The following is an 18,694-nucleotide window of genomic DNA, read 5'->3' as shown; positions in this document are numbered from 1 at the left end:
TTCCCTCCTGGGAACAGAGCAGAGCTCGTTCTGTGCAGCCTGGCCCGGCCTCTGGCCAGCTGTGCTGGGAAACGGCACGTCCTGATCCTCTGGGATCCTGCTCCAGGCTCAGGGATCCTGCTCCAGGGTCTGGGATCCTGTTCCAGGGTCTGGGATCATTCCAGGTTCTGGGATCCTGTTCCAGGGTCTGGGATCATTCCAGGCTCTGGGATCATTCCAGGTTCTGGGATCCTGCTCCAGGGTCTGGGGTCCTGCTCCAGGGTCTGGGATCCTGCTCCAGGCTCAGAGATCATTCCAGGCTCTGGGATCCTGCTCCAGGCTCAGAGATCATTCCAGGTTCTGGGATCATTCCAGACTCTGGGATCATTCCAGGTTCTGGGATCCTGCTCCAGGTTCTGGGATCATTCCAGGTTCTGGGATCCTGCTCCAGGCTCTGGGATCCTGTTCCAGGGTCTGGGATCCTGCTCCAGGCTCAGGGATCCTGTTCTGGGATCATTCCAGGTTCTGGGATCCTGTTCCAGGTTCTGGGATCCTGCTCCAGGTTCTGGGATCCTGCTCCAGGGTCTGGGATCCTGTTCCAGGTTCTGGGGTCATTCCAGGCTGAGGGATCCTGCTCCAGATCTTGGGATCCTGTTCCTGCTTCAGGGATCACCTTCCAGATTCTGGGATCCTGTTCCAGATTCCAGGATCCTGTTCCAGGCTCTGGGATCCTGCTCCAGATCATGGGATCCTGTTCCTGCTTCAGGGATCACCTTCCAGATTCTGGGATCCTGTTCCAGATTCTGGGATCCTGCTCCTGCTCCAGGGATCCTGATCCAGATTCTGGGATCATTCCAGGCTCAGGGATCCTGTTCCTGCTTCAGGGATCCTCTTCCAGATTCTGGGATCGTTCCAGGTTCTGAGATCCTGCTCCAGATCTTGGGATCCTGTTTCTGGTTCCTGGATCCTGCTCCAGATCTTGGGATCCTGTTTCTGGTTCCTGGATCCTGTTCCAGGTTCTGGGATCATTCCAGGTTCTGGGATCCTGCACCAGGTTCTGGGATCCTGTTCCAGGTTCTGGGATCCTGTTCCTGGTTCAGGGATCCTGGGGCCGGGCCAGCTTTGCTCCAGCACCTTCCACATCCCATTCCTACTTTTTTAGGGATGGAAATGTGGGAACAGGGATTTTTTCCCTCTCCCCACACCCCATTCCTGCAGTTTTGGGATGGAAATGTGGGAACAGGGATTTTCCCTCTCTCCCCACTCCCCATTCCCGCTGTTTTGGGATGGAAATGTGGGAACAGGGATTTTCCCTCTCTCCCCACTCCCCATTCCGGCTGTTTTGGGATGGAAAGGTGGGAACAGGGATCTGCTCTCCCTCCCCTCGGCCCCTCCGTGAGCCGCGGTCCGCGCGTTACATCCCGGAATTCTTTTCCCGTTCGCTCATTCCCACCCCCGGCGCTTTCCCGGAGCCTGGAGCTTCTCCCGGGCTCCCGGTGACGCCGTCCCGGGGGCTCCCGGCAGCGTCTGGGGGAAGCTGAGCGGGATTTTCCAGCCTGGCATCACCGGGAACGCCCGGGAAGGGCGGCACGGCCCCTTCCCACAGCATCCCGAGGGAATGGGGCCATCCCAAATCCTTTTGGGGGATCCCTGCGCCCCCCTCGTCCCTGCCCTGCCTTCCCTTCCCGTGGGCAGATCGGAGGTTTTGCTGCCAAACTCCCCGAATTTGACATTTTCCAGTTTTTCTTCCTGTGTTTTTGGTAATTTTTTTGTGTTTTTTTTTTTTTTTTTTTTTTTTTCCTCCTTGCTTTTCTGAAATTCATATTTTTTAGCTCTCCAAAAAGAATTTTGAAGATCTGGCCTTCAAAAGGATCCAGAAATTCCCTGGGTTTGTGGCACAGAGTGGAGGGACAGGGATAACACCAGGAATCGCTTCCCTGAGGCCAAATGAACATTTTTATTTATCAGTAATCCTGAGAAATCCAGGCTGGGATTTGGGGAAGGTGAGCCTGGTTTGGGGAGAGCCCTTTGCTCTGGAAAATTCATTTTCCTGAATCTGCTGGGGCTGGAATTGAGAGATCCTGACAATTCCGGGATGGGAATCCACAACTCTTGGGGTCCTGTGGTGTTCCCAGAACTGGGACTGACAATTCCTGGAATCCTGTGGTGTTCCCAAAACTGGGATTGGCAATTCCTGGAGTCCTGTGGTGTTCCCAGTAGTTTATCCATTTCATGGAAATCCACGAAAATCAGTTCCAGGGGAACACAGGAGCCACTGGCACCGTGGTCCATGAGGGGTTTGGGATGGATGGAGAGGATGGAAATGGAGAGGATGGATGGGATGGATGGGATGAAGGCTCTCCCTGTTTCCCAGCTGGAATGATGGAGTCACAGGTTATGACTGGAATTCTTTTCTCCCATCCTCTCCTTCAACTCTGCTGCCTCTTGTCCAGTTTCCTCAGCTTGGGATGGCCAGAGTGACCAGAACATGGCCAGAGTGACCAGAACATGGCCAGAGTGACCAGAACATGGTCAGAGTGACCAGAACATGACCAGGGAATGGCCAGAATGGCCAGAACACGACCAGAGTGACCAGAGAATGGCTGGAATGACCAAGGAATGTCCAGAGTGACCCAAGAATAGTTGAAATTACCAAAACATTACCAGAGTGACCAGAACATGGCTGGAATGACCAAAGCATGTCCAGAATGACCAAAGCATGTCCAGAGTGACCAAGGAATGGCCGGACTGACCAGGGAATGGCTGAAATTACCAAAACATGACCGGACTGACCACTCCCCATTCCCAGGATCCACCAGGATCCAAAATTCCTCCGTGTTTCCCCACCGCCACCCCTGTCCCCTCTGTCCTTTGTCCCCCCGGCATTTCCCCATCAACCCGACCCGCGATGTCCCCAAGGTTGGGGACACCACAGCCGTCCCTCATTTCTCCTTTTCCCTGCACAAGCAGGGCCGGATTTTGCTCCAGACACGGAAAAAACGGTGCCCGGAGCCACGTCCGAGGTTTGAAAAATGTAAAAGGGCGCATTTGAAGGTGGATCCGAAACTTGGCAGTGGCGGGGAAAGAATTCCTGCAGGGAGAAAATTCAACAAAGTGCCCTGGCTGGGAGCAGCGCTCGCTGTCACCACCGGAGCCGATGGGAGGGGTCGGTGCCTCCCAAATTTGGAGCTTTCCTGGGGCGGGAGCGGCTCCAGAATATGGAAAAGGTCTGGGATGTGCCACCTTTCCATGGCTGGCATCGTTCTGTGCCTCCATTTCTCCCTTTCCATGCCCGGCTGAGCTGTAAATTAGCAGGAAAAAAAAAAAAAAATTTAAAAAAACCCAAAACACCCAAACAAAAATAACCCCAAAAAACCCCAAACCAACCAACCAACAACAACAAAACAAAACCAAAAAAAAACCCAAAAAAACAAAACAAAACAATCCATGGAACATGTCCCCGTGGATTTGGGGATTTTTGGACCAGCAGCATCTCCCTCCTAACAGCATCTCCCTTCCCTATTGATCCCGCTCCTTTTCCAGCTGGAAAACTCCCGTCTCCATCTCGGCTTTTTGTTTGAACAGCCTGGAATTCCTCCCCTCGGTGCCTTTTCCTGGCTCCCACTCCTTCTACCTGCTGGATTCCAGGATCCAGGCGAGGCTGTGCCTCGGGATCATCCTGCTCCAGGCACTCAGCAAGGAGCAGTTCCCGGTTTTGGGGTTAAAGGAAAAGCGAAGTTTTGGGGATAAACACATTTAAAAGAAAACGTGGAAGTGCTGAGAGTGGGGATTTTGGGAAAAGCTCCGGTTTCAGCTGCCAGATGCTGCTGGGGATTGGGATTGGGATTTCGAGCAGCTCAGGTTTCCCGGTCCTGCTGCAGATGGAGAGAGGGGGATGGTGGGGAGGGAGGAGACCCCTGGACCCCAAATCCCAGCGATTCCGGGATCGGGATAAATGTGGGACGGCGATTCGCAGGGTTGGGGGGATGCTGTGCCCCCCTGGATCCAACATCCCGGGAATTCCAGGATCTGGATGGATGTAGGAGGGCGATTCCCAGATCTGGGGGGCTACTGTGCCCCCTGGATCCCAAATCTCAGCGATTCTGGGATAGGGAAAAGTTTGGGAGGGCGATTCGCAGGGTTTGGGGGATGCTGTGCCCCTCTGGATCCCAAATCCCGGGAATTTCGGCATCGGGAAAAGTTTGGGAGGGCGATTCTCAGATCTGTGCCCACCCAGGACCCCTCAAAGCTCTGAACATGCAACAGGTCCCGAGTTCCCCTGAGCCCCTCGTGCCCAAAAATGTCCCCCCTGAGCCTTCCTGGCCGTGTCCCCTCCATGTCCTGCTGTTTTCCAGCCAGGAAAATCCAGCGTCCCCTGGGTGACACCTGGGTCACCCGCTCCCTGTCCCCGTGAAGTGCCACCAGGATTTGAGTTAAAGCTCATTCCCAGTTTTCCAACCACCCAAACCCACCCCTTGCACCCCATTTTTCCAGGTTCCATCCTCCAGGCCGGGAATTCGGGATGTGGGGACAGCGGGGAGTCCCTGTGGGTGGCGACAGGGGACACCCCCGCTGGAAAACTCCAGCCCGCTCCTGGCAAAGCGGAGCCGGCGGCGAGGGCAGGGCTTATTCCGCGATTAATTATCTTTGTTTTGAAACAAGGAGCTGCCTCCGCAGCAGCAGCAGGAGCGAGAGGAGGAGGAGGAGGAGGAGGAGGAGGAGGAGGAGGAGGAGGAGGAGGAGGAGGAGGAATTGTTGCCGAGCGCCAGAGCCGCGTGTGAGCCGAGCCAGAGAAAGACGTGATTGTTGTCACCGTGCCTCGCTCCCAGCCCTCCCAGTGCTCCCAGCCCTCCCAGTGCTCCCCTCCCAGCCCTCCCAGTGCTCCCAGCCCTCCCAGCCACAAAACCCCCGCGCCCCGGCCGGGCTCGCTCGTGGCGGAGCGGAGAGGAGGAGGAGGAGGAGGAGGGAGAGAGAAGCCAGAGAGAAACTTGTCTTGGGGATTAATAGGAGGCAGGAGGAGGGAGAGGTGCGCACAGGTAAGCTCTGGGCAGGTGTTTCCCCCCCAGGCTCTTCTCACCTTGCCTGAGCCTCCCACCCAGGACGCCTCTCCAGCCTCCCTCCCATCCCCAAAAACATCTGCTCTTCCTCTTTTCCCCCCTCTCCTCTTGGTTCTTCTGTCCCGCGGAGCTCTGGAGTCTTTGTTCTTTCCTCTGCTCCGGTTCCAGGAGTTTCTCTCGCCGTGGGGTGGAGGAGGGGGGGATGTGGGGGCTGTGGGGTGACAAGGAAGCCAGGGGGGTGTGACAGCGCTGCCAGGCGCTTTTTGGGGGACACTGAGGTGCCCTTTGCGTTCCCCCCGCACCCCCAACCCCTGCAGCCAAACTGGGGGGGCTGCGGGGGCTGCAGAGCCCAAACTGGGGGCGCTGGGGGCAGGAACTGGGGGAGCCGTGGGGGCTGCACAGAACATCCCCCGCCTTGGGAAAACAAACGAGGAAAGGGAGAGGCTGAGAGGAGGAGGGACCCCTCCGGAGCCAGGAATGCCACCAGGAGCCTCCGGGGACATCGGGACACCTTGTCCCGCCTGGGGCTGAGCACGGAGCCTGGGGGGGCTCTGGGGGGCTGCTCCCATCTCCCCGTGCCGCAATTGGAACAAAGAATTTCGGAAGGGACCGGAGCGGGGTGGGAGCGAGCAGCCCGACAGCTGCAGGGCAGGGCCGCTGCTTTTCTGCCCAAAATCCGGGGGTAAAGCGCTTTTTTTCTTTCTTGGATCGCACTCAACATTCCCAGGACAAAGTAATCCCAGTTTTCCAGGTGAGCTGGGAGGTGCAGCCCCATCCCCGCGCCCCCCGCGGGGGTCCAGTTTGGAGCCCGCTCTTTGTCCCCGCTCCGCCAGGGGAGGAACAAGGAACAAGCGGGAAGCGATGTTCGCCAAAATCCTGGGAAAAAGGGTTTTTGTTACTTGGAAGAGGCTCATCCCAAACATGCCCTGCCCCGCCGGCTGGGGAGGTTTGGGGAAACGCAGCTCCAGAGTGAAACATGGGAATTCATCCCAGCGGCACGTGAGGGCTTGGAAACTTTCCTGGGATCCTGAGATCCTCTGATTCTGGGATGGTGGGATCCTGTGATCCGGGATCCTGGGATACGGAGTCCTGGGATATGGGATCCTGGGATACGGAATGCTGGGATCTGGGATCCTGCTGTCCTGTGACCCTGGGACCTGGAGTTCTGGGATCTTAGATCCTGGGATCCTGGAATCTGGAATCCTGGGATCCTGGGATACAGAGTCCTGCTATCCTGGGATCCTGCTATCCTGTGATCCTGTGATCTGGAGCTCTGGGATCTGAGATCCTGGGATCCTGCTACCCTGGGATCAGGGATCCTGTGATTCTGGGATCTTGCGATTCTGGGATCCTGGGATCTGAGATCCTGGGATCCTGGAATCTGGGATCCTGTGATCCTGCTATCCTGTGATCGTGGGATCTGGAGTTCTGGGATCTGAGATACTGGGATCCTGCTATCCTGGGATCCTGTTATTCTGGGATCCCGGGATCCCGGCCCTGCCTCTCCTGGCGCCCAGAGCATCCCGAGGCGCCTCCCGGGAAGAGCAGCGCCCTTTCCTGGGACAGCCAGAATGCGGGAATGCTGTCCCTGCTCCCCGAGGAGTGAGGGATCAGCGCTTCCAGGCGGGAGGAGATCCAAGCGCAGCCGTGGGAGGTTTCCCGTGCCCTTGGAAGAGGCTGCAGAGGAGGGAAAGAGGCGTCGGAGGCGCTTCCCAGCCTGAGGGCGAAGCGGAACGGGGCGAGGCGGCGGCTGGGGGGGCGAGCGGGGCGTGTGTGGGGTCCGGGCCGGCGGCGCTTTGGCAGCGGCTCCTGCCAGGATCCGCTTTTGTCCCCGTCCAGCCATTCCCGCTGCGGGATCCGAGCCGGGAGCGGCGCTGGGAAGGGTCGGGACACGCAGGGAAGGAGGAATTGCTGACACCGAGCGAGCAGCGGGAAATGCGCCCTGCCAGGGCCGCCTGCCCACGGGGGCTGCGGCGGGAGGAGGGAGCAGGGGACGGGGTGAGGCTCTGGGGGTGATCCCGGGGACTGTGGGGACAGCAGAGAAAGGAATGAGCATTTGGGATTGATCCTGGGGACTGTGGGGACCTGGGAGCGGAGGATAGGATGAACATTTAGGAATGATCCCGGGGACTGTGGGGACAGCAGAGAATGGGATGAATGAGCCTTTGGGGATGATCCTGGGGACTGTGGGGACCTGGGAGCGGAGGATGGGATGAGCATTTGGGAATGATCCCGGGGACTGTGGGGGTCGGGGAGCAGAGGATAGGATGAGCATTTAGGAATGATCCCGGGGACTGTGGGGATCGGGGAGCAGAGGATAGGATGAACATTTAGGAATGATCCCGGGGACTGTGGGGACCAGCAGAGAATGGGATGAGCCTTTGGGAATGATTCCGGGGACTGTGGGGACCAGCAGAGGACGGGATGAGTATTTGGGAATGATCCCGGGGAGTGTGGGGACAGCAGAGAATGGGATGAGCCTTTGGGAATGATCCCAGATCCTGTGCGGACCCTCCTGGCGCAGCCCCGCGCTGCTGTCGCCGTGTCCTGGCTGAGCCCTGGCGGGTGTCGCCCATCCCCGCACGGCCACAGCGCATTCCCAGCGGGAACGAGGCAGGAGCGAGTCCCGGCTCCAGCCCGGCTCCGCCGCTCGCTGGGAAAGGGCAGAACCGCGGGGCTGCTGCGGCAGGGCTGCGCTTCCCGAGGGACCCCGGCGAGCCCTGGGTCACAGCCCGGCTGCCCGGCCCCTTTTCCAGCATTCCTCATTGCATGGGGAGCTCCGTGCTGGGTCAGGCTGTCACAGAGACACGAGCGGTGCCGGGCGCCAGGGAAGCCGAGGAAGGAGCTCTGCCCGATCCTTGTGGTTATTTTTATCCCGTTCCCAGGCTGCGAGGGGCTTCTCCCCCACCAGGGATGAAGGGAACTGCGGGAATGTGTGAGAGGAGCAGGGAAGGGGCCCTGCCCGAGCTACCCAGGCTTTTCCTGCCTCTCCCAGAGTTAAAATTCCCTTTAACACTCAAATATCCGGATCCAGCTGCTCCCTCTGCCCCGAGCGCTGCCAGAGGGCCCCGGGGGGTTCCTGCCGGTGACAAATCCCCCTTTTTGGCGACCTTGGCGCGGCTCCCTCTCGCCCCGGGGTGGTGGCTTCTCGCTGCCCTTGGCGCCCATCCCGGGGCTGGCAGCCAGCGCCGCTGCGAGCTGGGGGTTTCTGGGATGCAGGGAAGAGAAACTATGTGCAAAGCAAACCCCAGTGGCATTCGGGGCTGGAATTTCCAGCTGTTGCGCTGATTCTTTTTTTTTTTTATACATATATATATATTTTTTTTTTGTCCATTGTAACTGAGGAAGCAGCTGCCTCCTTCTGGGAAAAACCTCGGGATCTGCTGGGTGCCTCGGTCTCGCAGCCAGGCCGAGCTCAGCGGCTCGGGAGGTGTCAGGACTGGTTTTAGCCATGAATTGAGCCTTTTTTTCCTCGCCAGGCCGTCGGTTTCCTGAATTCCTCGGTTGCTCCATGACTAAACTTTGTTCCAGTGGCGCGGATTCCTTGTGGGCAGCTGCAATCGGAGCTGTCCCGTCCGTGCAGCTCGGGAGGGGAGGCTGGCAGGGCTGGGGACCAGGGGCTGAAATTTGGGAATTCAGCTCCTGGTACCCATGCCATAAAGAACAAAATTCCAGCTTTTCCAGACCCAGGGAGAGCTGGATGGAATCTTCCAGCGGGTTGGAGGCGATTGTGGAGCTTGTGGTGGCCTCGGGCTCGTTGCATCCCTATTTTTTTTTTAATTTTTTGGGGGAATATCACTTCTTTCCTGCAGTTTGCTCGGAAGTGGGTCCTGCTTTTTCCAAGCAGGCATCGGGGAGGGTGGTGGCAGTCGGGGAGGGTGGTGGCAGTCGGGGAGGGTGGTGGCAGTGTCACAGGGCAGGGACGGTCCCCCCGCGATGTGGGGTGGATAAAAGGGAAACCTCCCACCCCTGCCCGTCTGTGCTGACGAAATCCCACAGGATGTTGTCACTCCCCAGCCGGGATTCCTGGCTCTGGTGGCTGCTCCCGCTCTGTGCCCAGTCCCCAAAACATCTGGGATGTGGAGGGGACGGGGCAGGCTCAGCGGGGTGACAGCGCTGCCCTGTCCCCCACCCTGCCGGGACATCGCTGGGTGGCCCGAGGGGATCCAACACCTGGATCACAGCTGGAATATTGTGTCCTGGATGGAATGTCACCTCCGGGCTAGAATGTCACCTCCCGGCTGCTTCCCTCACTCTGCTCGGGTTAAGTTCAGACCTCAGCCCCCCTCGGGTGTTAAAATCCAGGTTCTGGAGCAGAGGAAAAACCCCATGGAAAGCTCTGGGACCCCATGGAAAGGTCTGGGATCTCATTTTAAACTCTGGGATCCTCCCATGGAGAGTTCTGGGACACCGTGGAGGGTTCTGACACCCCATGGGAAGGAATGTGACCCCATGGGAAGGAATGGGACCCCATTTTAAGCTCTGGGTCCCCATGGAGAGTTCTGGGACCCCATAGGAAGGAATGGGACCCCATTTTAAGCTCTGGGATCCCATGGGAAGCTCTGGGACCCCATGGAGATTTCTGGGACCCCATGGAAAGCTCTAGAACAGCGAGATCCCTGTGCTGTGGCCAGGAAGGAGCAGGGTGCTGACAGAATGGGAACTGCACATTCAGATCCCTGTCAGGGATTTTCCCATTTCCCAGACACCAGATCAGGAATGCAGGGGCAGGATCACATCCCCCTCCCCAGGCAGGACCTGCTGGGCTCAGGATGCCGCAGCTCTGGGCTCTGCTGGCTCCTTCCCCTCTCCTCCCTTCCCCCAGCCAGATGCCAGAGCCCTGCTGGAAAGCAGCCGGGGTTAACCAGAGCCAGATGGGAGAGAGGAACAGGCTGGGCCTGCAGCAAGGGATCTGTTCCTGGAGAAAATCAATTCCTTGGAGCCTCGGGGAAGAGTGGGAATGCTTCGAAGGGAGCTGGGGCTGGCAGAGGGTGGGATGCAGATCCTGCTGGAAAGCGGCTCGGGGTTGGGGCGAGCTGCTCCTGCCCTTCCTGGGTTGGGTGGGGGGTTTCCCCCCTCCAGGAATTGTGGAAATTTGGGGGTTTCAGGTGTGAGGAGAGCTGGAAATGGGCTGGAAAGGGAGGATGGGCACAAATCCCGCTCTGCTGGGCTGGATGGGAGAGCTGGGAGTGGAATTCCGTGGATAATTATGAATGAAAGAGGAATTCCATGGGAAGTGGTGAGCCAGGGAGAAGAATCCCATGGATAATGGTGAATGAGAGAGGAATTCCATGGATAATAATGAATGAGAGGGATCTCATGGATAATGGTCAGGCAGGGACAGGAATTCCATGGATAATGATGAATGAGAGAGGAATTCCATGGATAATAATGAATGAGAGGGATCCCATGGATAATGGCGGGGCAGCGAGAAGAATCCCATAGATAATTATGAGCAATGGAGAAGAATTCCATGGGAAGTGGTGAGCTAGGGACAGGAATTCCATGGATAATAATGAATGAGAGGGATCTCATGGATAATGGTCAGGCAGGGACAGGAATTCCATGGATAATGATGAATGAGAGAGGAATTCCATGGATAATGATGAATGAGAGGGATCCCATGGATAATGGTGGGGCAGCGAGAAGAATCCCATGGATAATTATGAGCAATGGAGAAGAATTCCATGGGAAATGGTGAGCCAGGGACAGGAATTCCATGGATAATAATGAATGAGAGGGATCTCATGGATAATGGTCAGGCAGGGAGAGGAATTCCATGGATAATGGTGAATGAGAGAGGGATCCCATGGATAATGGTGAATAAGAGTTCCATGGATAATGGTGAGCCAAAGGGATCCTGTGGATAATTGTGAAGCAGGGAGAGGAATTTCATGGATAATGGTGAATGAGAGAGGAATTCCATGGATAATGGTGAGTGAGTGAGGGATCTCATGGATAATGGTGAGTGAGAGAGGAATTCCATGGATAATGGTGAATGAGTGAGGAATTCCATGGATAATGGTGAATGAGAGAGGGATCTCATGGATAATGGTGAATGAGAGAGGGATCTCATGGATAATGGTGAATGAGTGAGGAATTCCATGGATAATGGTGAATGAGAGGGATCTCATGGATAATGGTGAATGAGAGAGGAATTCCATGGATAATGGTGAATGAGTGAGGAATTCCATGGATAATGGTGAATGAGTGAGGGATCTCATGGATAATGGTGAATGAGAGAGGGATCTCATGGATAATGGTGAATGAATGAGGAATTCCATGGATAATGGTGAATGAGTGAGGGATCTCATGGATAATGGTGAATGAGTGAGGAATTCCATGGATAATGGTGAGTGAGAGAGGAATTCCATGGATAATGGTGAATGAGTGAGGAATTCCATGGATAATGGTGAATGAGTGAGGAATTCCATGGATAATGGTGAGTGAGAGAGGGATCTCATGGATAATGGTGAATGAGAGAGGGATCTCATGGATAATGGTGAATGAGAGAGGGATCTCATGGATAATGGTGAGTGAGAGAGGAATTCCATGGATAATGGTGAATGAGAGAGGGATCTCATGGATAATGGTGAATGAGAGAGGGATCTCATGGATAATGGTGAATGAGTGAGGAATTCCATGGATAATGGTGAATGAGAGAGGGATCTCATGGATAATGGTGAGCCAAAGGGATCCTGTGGATAACGGTGAGACAGGCACAGGAATTTCACGGGTAATGGTGAATGAGAGAGGAATTCCATGGAAAGCGGTGAGCCAGGGACAGAAATCCCACGGATAACAGGGTTAGGGACCTCATCCACTCCCGCTCTGGACGCGGGCTGCATTTGAGCACCGCTCCCAACAGGATGGCGAGAGGAACGCAGGAACGAGTGACAAATCACCCTCCGAGGGTGGGGAGGTGACGATTCCTCAAGCAGCCCCTTCCCAACCCCCTTCTCCTCATATCCCTGCAGGAAAACTCCGGGACCATGAAGGCGGCCCTGGCGCTCCTCCTCCCGCTGGCGCTCGCCCTGGCGCCGGTGGCGAGCGGGCAGCGGCGGAAACCCCCGCGCAGACCCACCCGGCCGCCCGCGCCCTTCGAGGAGCCGGCGGAACCCACGGAGCTGCCGCCTCCCCTCCCTCCGGGCCCCCCGTCCGTGTTCCCCGACTGCCCCCGCGAGTGTTACTGCCCGCCCGACTTCCCGTCGGCGCTGTACTGCGACAGCCGCAACCTGCGCACCGTGCCGCTGATCCCGGCGCGCATCCACTACCTGTACCTGCAGAACAACTTCATCGCCGACCTGCCCGAGGAGTCCTTCCGCAACGCCACCGCCCTCAAGTGGGTCAACCTGGACAACAACCGCATCCGCAAGGTGGACAGGAAGGTGCTGGAGAAGCTGGAAAATCTCATTTTTCTCTACATGGAGAGGAACCAGCTGAAGGAGGTGCCGGCTTTCCTGCCGCCCAACCTGGAGCAGCTGCGGCTCAGCAGGAATCAGATCTCCAGGATCCCCGCTGGTGTTTTCAACAAGCTGGAGAATCTGGTGCTGCTGGACCTGCACCACAACAAGCTGAGCGATGGCGTCTTCAACAAAAACACCTTCAAGGGGCTCAAGAACCTCATGCAGCTCAACCTGGCCCACAACATCCTGAGGAAGATGCCCCCCGGCGTGCCCAGCGCCATCCACCAGCTTTTCCTGGACAGGAACAACATCGAGGACATCCCCAGCGATTATTTCAAGGAGTTTCCCAACCTGGCGTTCATCCGGCTCAACTACAACCAGATCTCGGATAAGGGGCTGCCCAAAAACTCCTTCAACCTCACCAACCTGCTGGTGCTGCACCTGGCCCACAACAAGCTCACCAACGTGCCCTTCATCAGCCCCAAGCTGGAGCACCTCTACCTGAACAACAACTCCATCGAGAGTGAGTCCCACGGCTGGGACGGGGAGGGTTTTTTGGGGAGAAAAACCTCGGGAAGGTTTTCAAACCGGTGGGATGTGATCCCTTCAAAGGGAGCAGGCGGGAGCTGCAAGGGTCGGGGGAGGATCTGGGTGGAAGGGGAGGAGCAGAGAAATCCGCTCCCGGTGTTGAAGGATTTTTCCTGGTTGTTTTCTCCGAGGCCACCTGCCCTTGGAAAAGCTCTTTCCCTGGCAAAAATCGGAATATTTAACGAGGAGAGCCTGGGCTTGTGTTTTAGGGGCAGATGCCAAACACGAGGCTGGGGATGGTGAGGGAATATCCCAGCTCTGCTCCCGAGCAGGGGACACGGCAGCCAGGGCTGCTCCACGCCATTCCCGGGAAATCCAGCTGCAATTCCACGGGAGAGGAGCCTGGGATGTGTGGAACAGAGAGAGGAGGAGGCAGAATCCCGCTGAATTCCCATTCAGCTTTCCAGCTGATCTCCGGGGGCTCCAGGAGAGCGGGAGATGATTTGGGATGAGGGATGGAGGAGCAGGACACAGGGAATGGGGGATGGATGGGATATTGGGAAGGAATTCTTCTCTGGGAGGGGCTGGGATGGAATTCCCAGAGCAGCTGTGGCTGCCCCGGATCCCTGGGAGTGTCCAAGGCCAGGCTGGACACTGGGAGTGTCCCTGAGTGACCTTTACGGTCCCTTCCAACCCAAACCATTCCAGATTCCTGCTCTCCCCAGATGTTTCTGCTGTTGGAGCTCCTGCTGTGATCACATCTGGCTCCAACGCTCATTAATCCGAATTTTAATCAAACACCACCAAATCTGAGCCGGGGGTGGGAACGTGGTGACTCCTGCTGGATTCCCACATCCCCGGTATCCAGGTCCTGGAATTCCACAGAGAGAAACCCTGTGCACGCCCCGACCCAGCTTTTCCTCAGTGTTTTGCCTGATTTTTAATAAGTTCCCATCCCTGGAGCCGGGTGCTGACATCAGGGGTTTATTTTCCATTCCCGGCTGGGCAGGGACACGTGGAATTCCAGAGGCGAGCAACGAGCCGGGTGCTGACGTTATCTCCGGGGTGACGGGGCTGGAGCGGGATTCCTTGATGTTTTTTTGGGAATCTCGGGGCCGGCTCGGCAGGTTCCGGGAGCGGGATGATCCCTTTTTTCTCCGGAATGTCACACATCCCGCGCTCCGGAGGAACGTGACCTACTTCGCTCCTGATCAAAAGTCGGAATTTTCCTCTCTCTGGGGCTTTGGGAACAGGCTGGGATTGTCTCTTTTGGTGGCAAACCAGCCCCAGTTTGGGGTTCAACAACAGCGGGGGTTCAAAAATCCCTGCCCACATTTCCTTTTCCCGTGATTCCTCCTGCCAAAACTCCCTTTTCCCTAACCCGCATCCAGCCATTCCTCCTCTCCACATTCCCTTCTCCCTCACCTGCATCCTGCTGTTCCTTCTGCCAAAATTTCATGTTCCCTAACCTGCATCCCGCTATTCCTCCTGCCAAAATTCTCCTTCCCCTTACCCGCACCCCGCTGTTTCTGCCACCAAAATTCCATTTTTCCTCACGTGCATCCCGCCATTCCTCCTCTCCACATTCCCTTTTCCCCAACCCGCATCCCGCTTTTCCTTCTGCCAAAATTCCTTTCTTCCTAAATCCCATCTCACTGTTCTTCCTGCCAAAATTCCCTTTTCCTTCCTATGCATCCCTCTGTTCCCCCTCTCCACATTCCCTTCTCCTTCACCCTCATCCCGCTGTTCCTCCTGCCAAAATTCCCTTTTTCCCTCACCTTCATCCCTCTGTTCCTCCTCTCCACATTCCCTTATTCCTCACACTCACCCCTCTGTCCCTCTTGCCAAAATTCCCTTTTCCCTAACCCGCATCCCGCTGTTCCTCCTCTCGACATTCCCTTTTCCCTCAGGCTCACCCCACTGTCCCTCCTGACAAAATTCCATTTTTCCTCACCTTCATCCCGCCATTCCCCCTCTCCACATTCCCTTTTCTCTCACCCTCATCCCGCTGTCCCTCCTGCCAAAATTCCCTTTTCCCCTCACCTTCATCTCGCTGTTCCTCCTGCTAAAATTCCCTTTTCCCTCACCCTCATCCCACTGTCCCTCCTGCCAAAATTCCATTTTCCCTCACCTTCATCCCGCCATTCCCACTCTCCACATTCCCTTTTCCCTCAGGCTCACCCCTCTGTTCCTCTTCTCCACATTCCCTTCTCTTTCACCTGCATCCCACTGTTCCTCCTGCCAAAATTCCCTTTTTCCCTAATTTGCATCCCGCTGTTCCTCCTCTCCATATTCCCTTTTTCTTTCACTTGCATCCCACTGTTCCTCCTGCCAAAATTCCCTTTTCTCTCACCTTCATCCCGCCATTCCCCCTCTCCACATTCCCTTTTTCCTTCACCTTCATCCCGCCATTCCCCCTCTCCACATTCCCTTTTCCCTCACCTGCATCCTGCTGTCCCTCCTGCCAAAATTCCGTTTTCCCTCACCCTCATCCCTCTGTTCCCCCTCTCCACATCCCCTTTTCCCTCAGGCTCACCCTCTGTCCCTCCCCTCCGGCAGAAATCAACGGCACGCAGATCTGCCCCACCTCTCTGGTGTCCATCCAGGATTTCTCGCCCTCCGACCTGGACAGCGTCCCCCGGCTGCGCTACCTGCGGCTGGACGGGAACCTGCTGAAGCCGCCCATCCCCCTGGACCTGATGCTGTGTTTCCGCCTGCTCCAGTCCGTGGTGTTTTAGTCCTGCCCCGCCTCCCCCAGGCCCGGCTTAGCTCGGACGTTTCACCCCCGCCGGCGTTTGACACGTGGGACCCTCTCCCCTCCCTCTCCCCGCGCTCGCTCCTCTCCTCCATCCCTTTTCCTCCCCTGCAGGACACTCCTTGGGGACTCGCCAGGTGACAGCTCGCTGTCCTTGTCCCCTCCAGGCCAAGCCCGGAGCCGGCTCCGTGTGTCCCTTGGCGCCCGGCAGAGTTCGGGGGGTTTGGGTTTGGGTCCGGTCCGTGTCCCTGCTCCTGGGGACGAGTCCCGCTGGATTTTGGAGGGAGGATGGGCACTGTGGCCAGCGCGGGGGATGGGGACACCGCTGTCACCTGAGCTTTGGCTCCGCGTTTCTCTGGAGGAGGAGCAGGATGTGAAATCCCTCCTGGAGCCGGGGATTTGTCGGGATGGAGCAGGGAGGGTGTCCTGCCCCGGGATCCTGCGGGTCACACCTTCCCACATCCCCTGGGCAAAACCAGACCCTGCCCGGCTTCAAATCCCCCATCCCAGCACCGATCCTTGGGGTCAGGAACCCAGCCCAAAATCCTGCAGAATTGCCTGGAAAATCTGGGATACAGGGACAAATCCATGGGGTCACAGCCCCATCCCAAAATCCTGAATCCTTCCCTGTGAGCTGGGGTGGTGCAGACACATCCATGGGGTCACAGCCCCATCCCAAAATCCTGGATCATTCCCTGGAAAATCTGGGATACAGGGACACATCCATGGGGTCATTGCCCCAGCCCAAAATCCTTCAGCATTCCCTGGAAAATCTGGGATTCAGGGACACATCCATGGGGTCACAGCCCCATCCCCAAATCCTGCATCCTTCCCTGGAAAATCTGGGATTCAGGGACACATCCATGGGGTCACAGCCCCATCCCCAAATCCTGCATCCTTCCCTGGAAAATCTGGGATTCAGGGACACATCCATGGGGTCACAGCCCCATCCCCAAATCCTGCATCCTTCCCTGGAAAATCTGGGATTCAGGGACACATCCATGGGGTCACAGCCCCATCCCAAAATCCTGCATCCTTCCCTCTGAGATCTGAGGATTCAGGGCCACATCCACGGCTCAGTTTCTCTCTGGAGCCAATCACACACGACTGGGTTTTGCCTTTTTTTATTCGAAATGAAAGGAAGGGAAAAGAAAAGGGAAGAATTACCCTTTGGAAGAGCTATTTTTATCCCTTTTTTTCCCCATCCTCACATGTATCGCTTCCCCCTCCCATAGCTGTACCTGCATTTATCGGGTGTCCGGGTTTAGGGGGGATTATTCTCTTCTTTTCTTCCTGACTCTCAGCATTTGGATTTAAAGGCTGAGCATTAGAGAGGGAACAAAAAAAAAAAAAAAAATCATCAAAATCCAACTGCAATGAGCATTAAATAAATCAAAGAAAGCTCCTTTGTGTCCATCCAGCAGAACTGACCCTTCCTGGGGCGGCCACGGACGGGCACCGTGTCCTTCCCCCCACGGGTGGCACAGGGATGCTCCCCTTTTTCCATTAATTAAAACCTTGTGCTAATTAATGAGGTTTTTTTCAGCTCTCCCTGCAGTTGGGTGGGACAGGTTTCAGCCCTAAACCCGGACTAATTCCCCCCCTGGATTTATATATATTTATATCTGATGTGTATATAGACTGGTAGAATGTACAGATATTCCTAGAGCCGCCTCCCGACCTGGCAACTTTATGGGTTTTTCACTCCCACTCCCTGCAGCAGTGGAAATAAAATCATTCACGAGGGACCTCGAGCCTCTCCCTGATCCATCTTTGCTTTCCTCCATCCAGCAGCAAAATTTCCGTGCTTGGGGACAGCTGTCCCAGTGTTTTTGGGGGTTGGTGGGTTTGGGGTTTTGGCTGGAGCGATGCTGAATTTGGGAAGGAATTCTTGGCTGGGATGGAATTCCCAGAGAATCCCCTGGAATGTCCAGGGCCGGGTTGGAGCAGAGTGGTGGACGGTGTCCATGGGATGGGATTTAAAGGATTTAAGGTTGGTTAACCCCAAGCTGGAGTCCACACCAGTGTCACACCTTCAGGCCACATTCCTGCCCCTCCCTAACGAGCATCTCTGCTAATTAATGAACTCTCACCTTGGCTGCAGCTCCCAGTGCTGCTGTCACCCCTGCAGAAGGTGACACCGAACATCAGGGGGGTGACACCCGTGAGCTGCCCCCATGGCACCAGGGGAACCCCACAAACCTCCCTGGTTTGGGGTGACCCTCTCAGTGAGACCCCCAAAGGCTGCTCTCCCACCCTGGGATCTGTCACAGGGCTCTAAAACTGGGGATGTAGGGACACATCTGTGGGGTCACAGCCCCATCCCAAAATCCTGCACCCACACTGATGGGGCACAGCCCCATTCCAGCATCCTGCATCCTCCCATGTAAAATCTGGGATGTAGGGACACATCTGTGGGGTCACAGCCCCATCCCAAAATCCTGCACCCACACTGATGGGGCACAGCCCCATTCCAGCGTCCTGCATCCTTCCATGTAAAATCTGGGGATACAGGGATAAATCTATGGGGCCACAGCCCCATTCCAGCATCCTGCACCTTTCCCTGTAAATCTGGGATTCAGGGCCACTCCCGTGGGGCACAGCCCCATCCCAAAATCCAACACCCACATCTATGGGGCACAGCCCATCTCCAGACCCCTGTCCCACGCCTGGCAGCAGCTGGGACCCGCGGGGGGGCTCAGGGCTCGGGATTTGGGGCTCGAGGCTCGGGATTTGGGGTTCAGGGCTCGAGGCTCGGGATTTGGGGTTTGGGGTTCGGGGTTTGGGCTCGAGGCTCGGGATTTGGGGTTGGGGGCTCGGGGTTTGGGGCTCAAGTCTCGGGATTTGGGGTTTGGGGCTCGGGGTTCGGGGTTTGGGGCTCGAGGCTCGGGATTTGGGGTTCGGGGCTCGAGGCTCGGGATTTGGGGTTCGGGGCTCGGGGTTTGGGGCTCAAGTCTCGGGATTTGGGG

At 56.6% G+C, this 18,694-nt stretch overlaps 1 protein-coding gene and 1 long non-coding RNA gene across 2 annotated transcripts; one reads left to right on the top strand and one right to left on the bottom strand.

The window, feature by feature from the left end:
- The first annotated feature begins 4,715 nt into the window (after positions 1-4,715).
- Positions 4,716-17,473, top strand: PRELP (proline and arginine rich end leucine rich repeat protein). Its single transcript, XM_056511396.1, has 3 exons — positions 4,716-5,015; positions 12,014-12,965; positions 15,530-17,473. The coding sequence occupies exons 2-3, from the start codon at positions 12,029-12,031 to the stop codon at positions 15,706-15,708; spliced, it is 1,116 nt and encodes a 371-aa protein (XP_056367371.1). The 5' UTR covers positions 4,716-5,015; positions 12,014-12,028; the 3' UTR covers positions 15,709-17,473.
- LOC130263689 (uncharacterized) lies at positions 14,328-15,521 on the bottom strand. Its single transcript, XR_008842372.1, has 3 exons — positions 14,837-15,521; positions 14,440-14,793; positions 14,328-14,395 (listed from the first exon to the last, which is right to left on the bottom strand). It is a non-coding gene; the product is annotated as an uncharacterized LOC130263689 (long non-coding RNA).
- Positions 17,474-18,694: the final 1,221 nt, after the last annotated feature.

The sequence above is a fragment of the Oenanthe melanoleuca genome, chromosome 26 (assembly GCF_029582105.1).
Source record: "Oenanthe melanoleuca isolate GR-GAL-2019-014 chromosome 26, OMel1.0, whole genome shotgun sequence".
Taxonomy (NCBI): domain Eukaryota; kingdom Metazoa; phylum Chordata; class Aves; order Passeriformes; family Muscicapidae; genus Oenanthe; species Oenanthe melanoleuca.
Note: the sequence above shows the minus strand (reverse complement) of the source record. Positions and strands in the feature narration are given on the sequence as shown.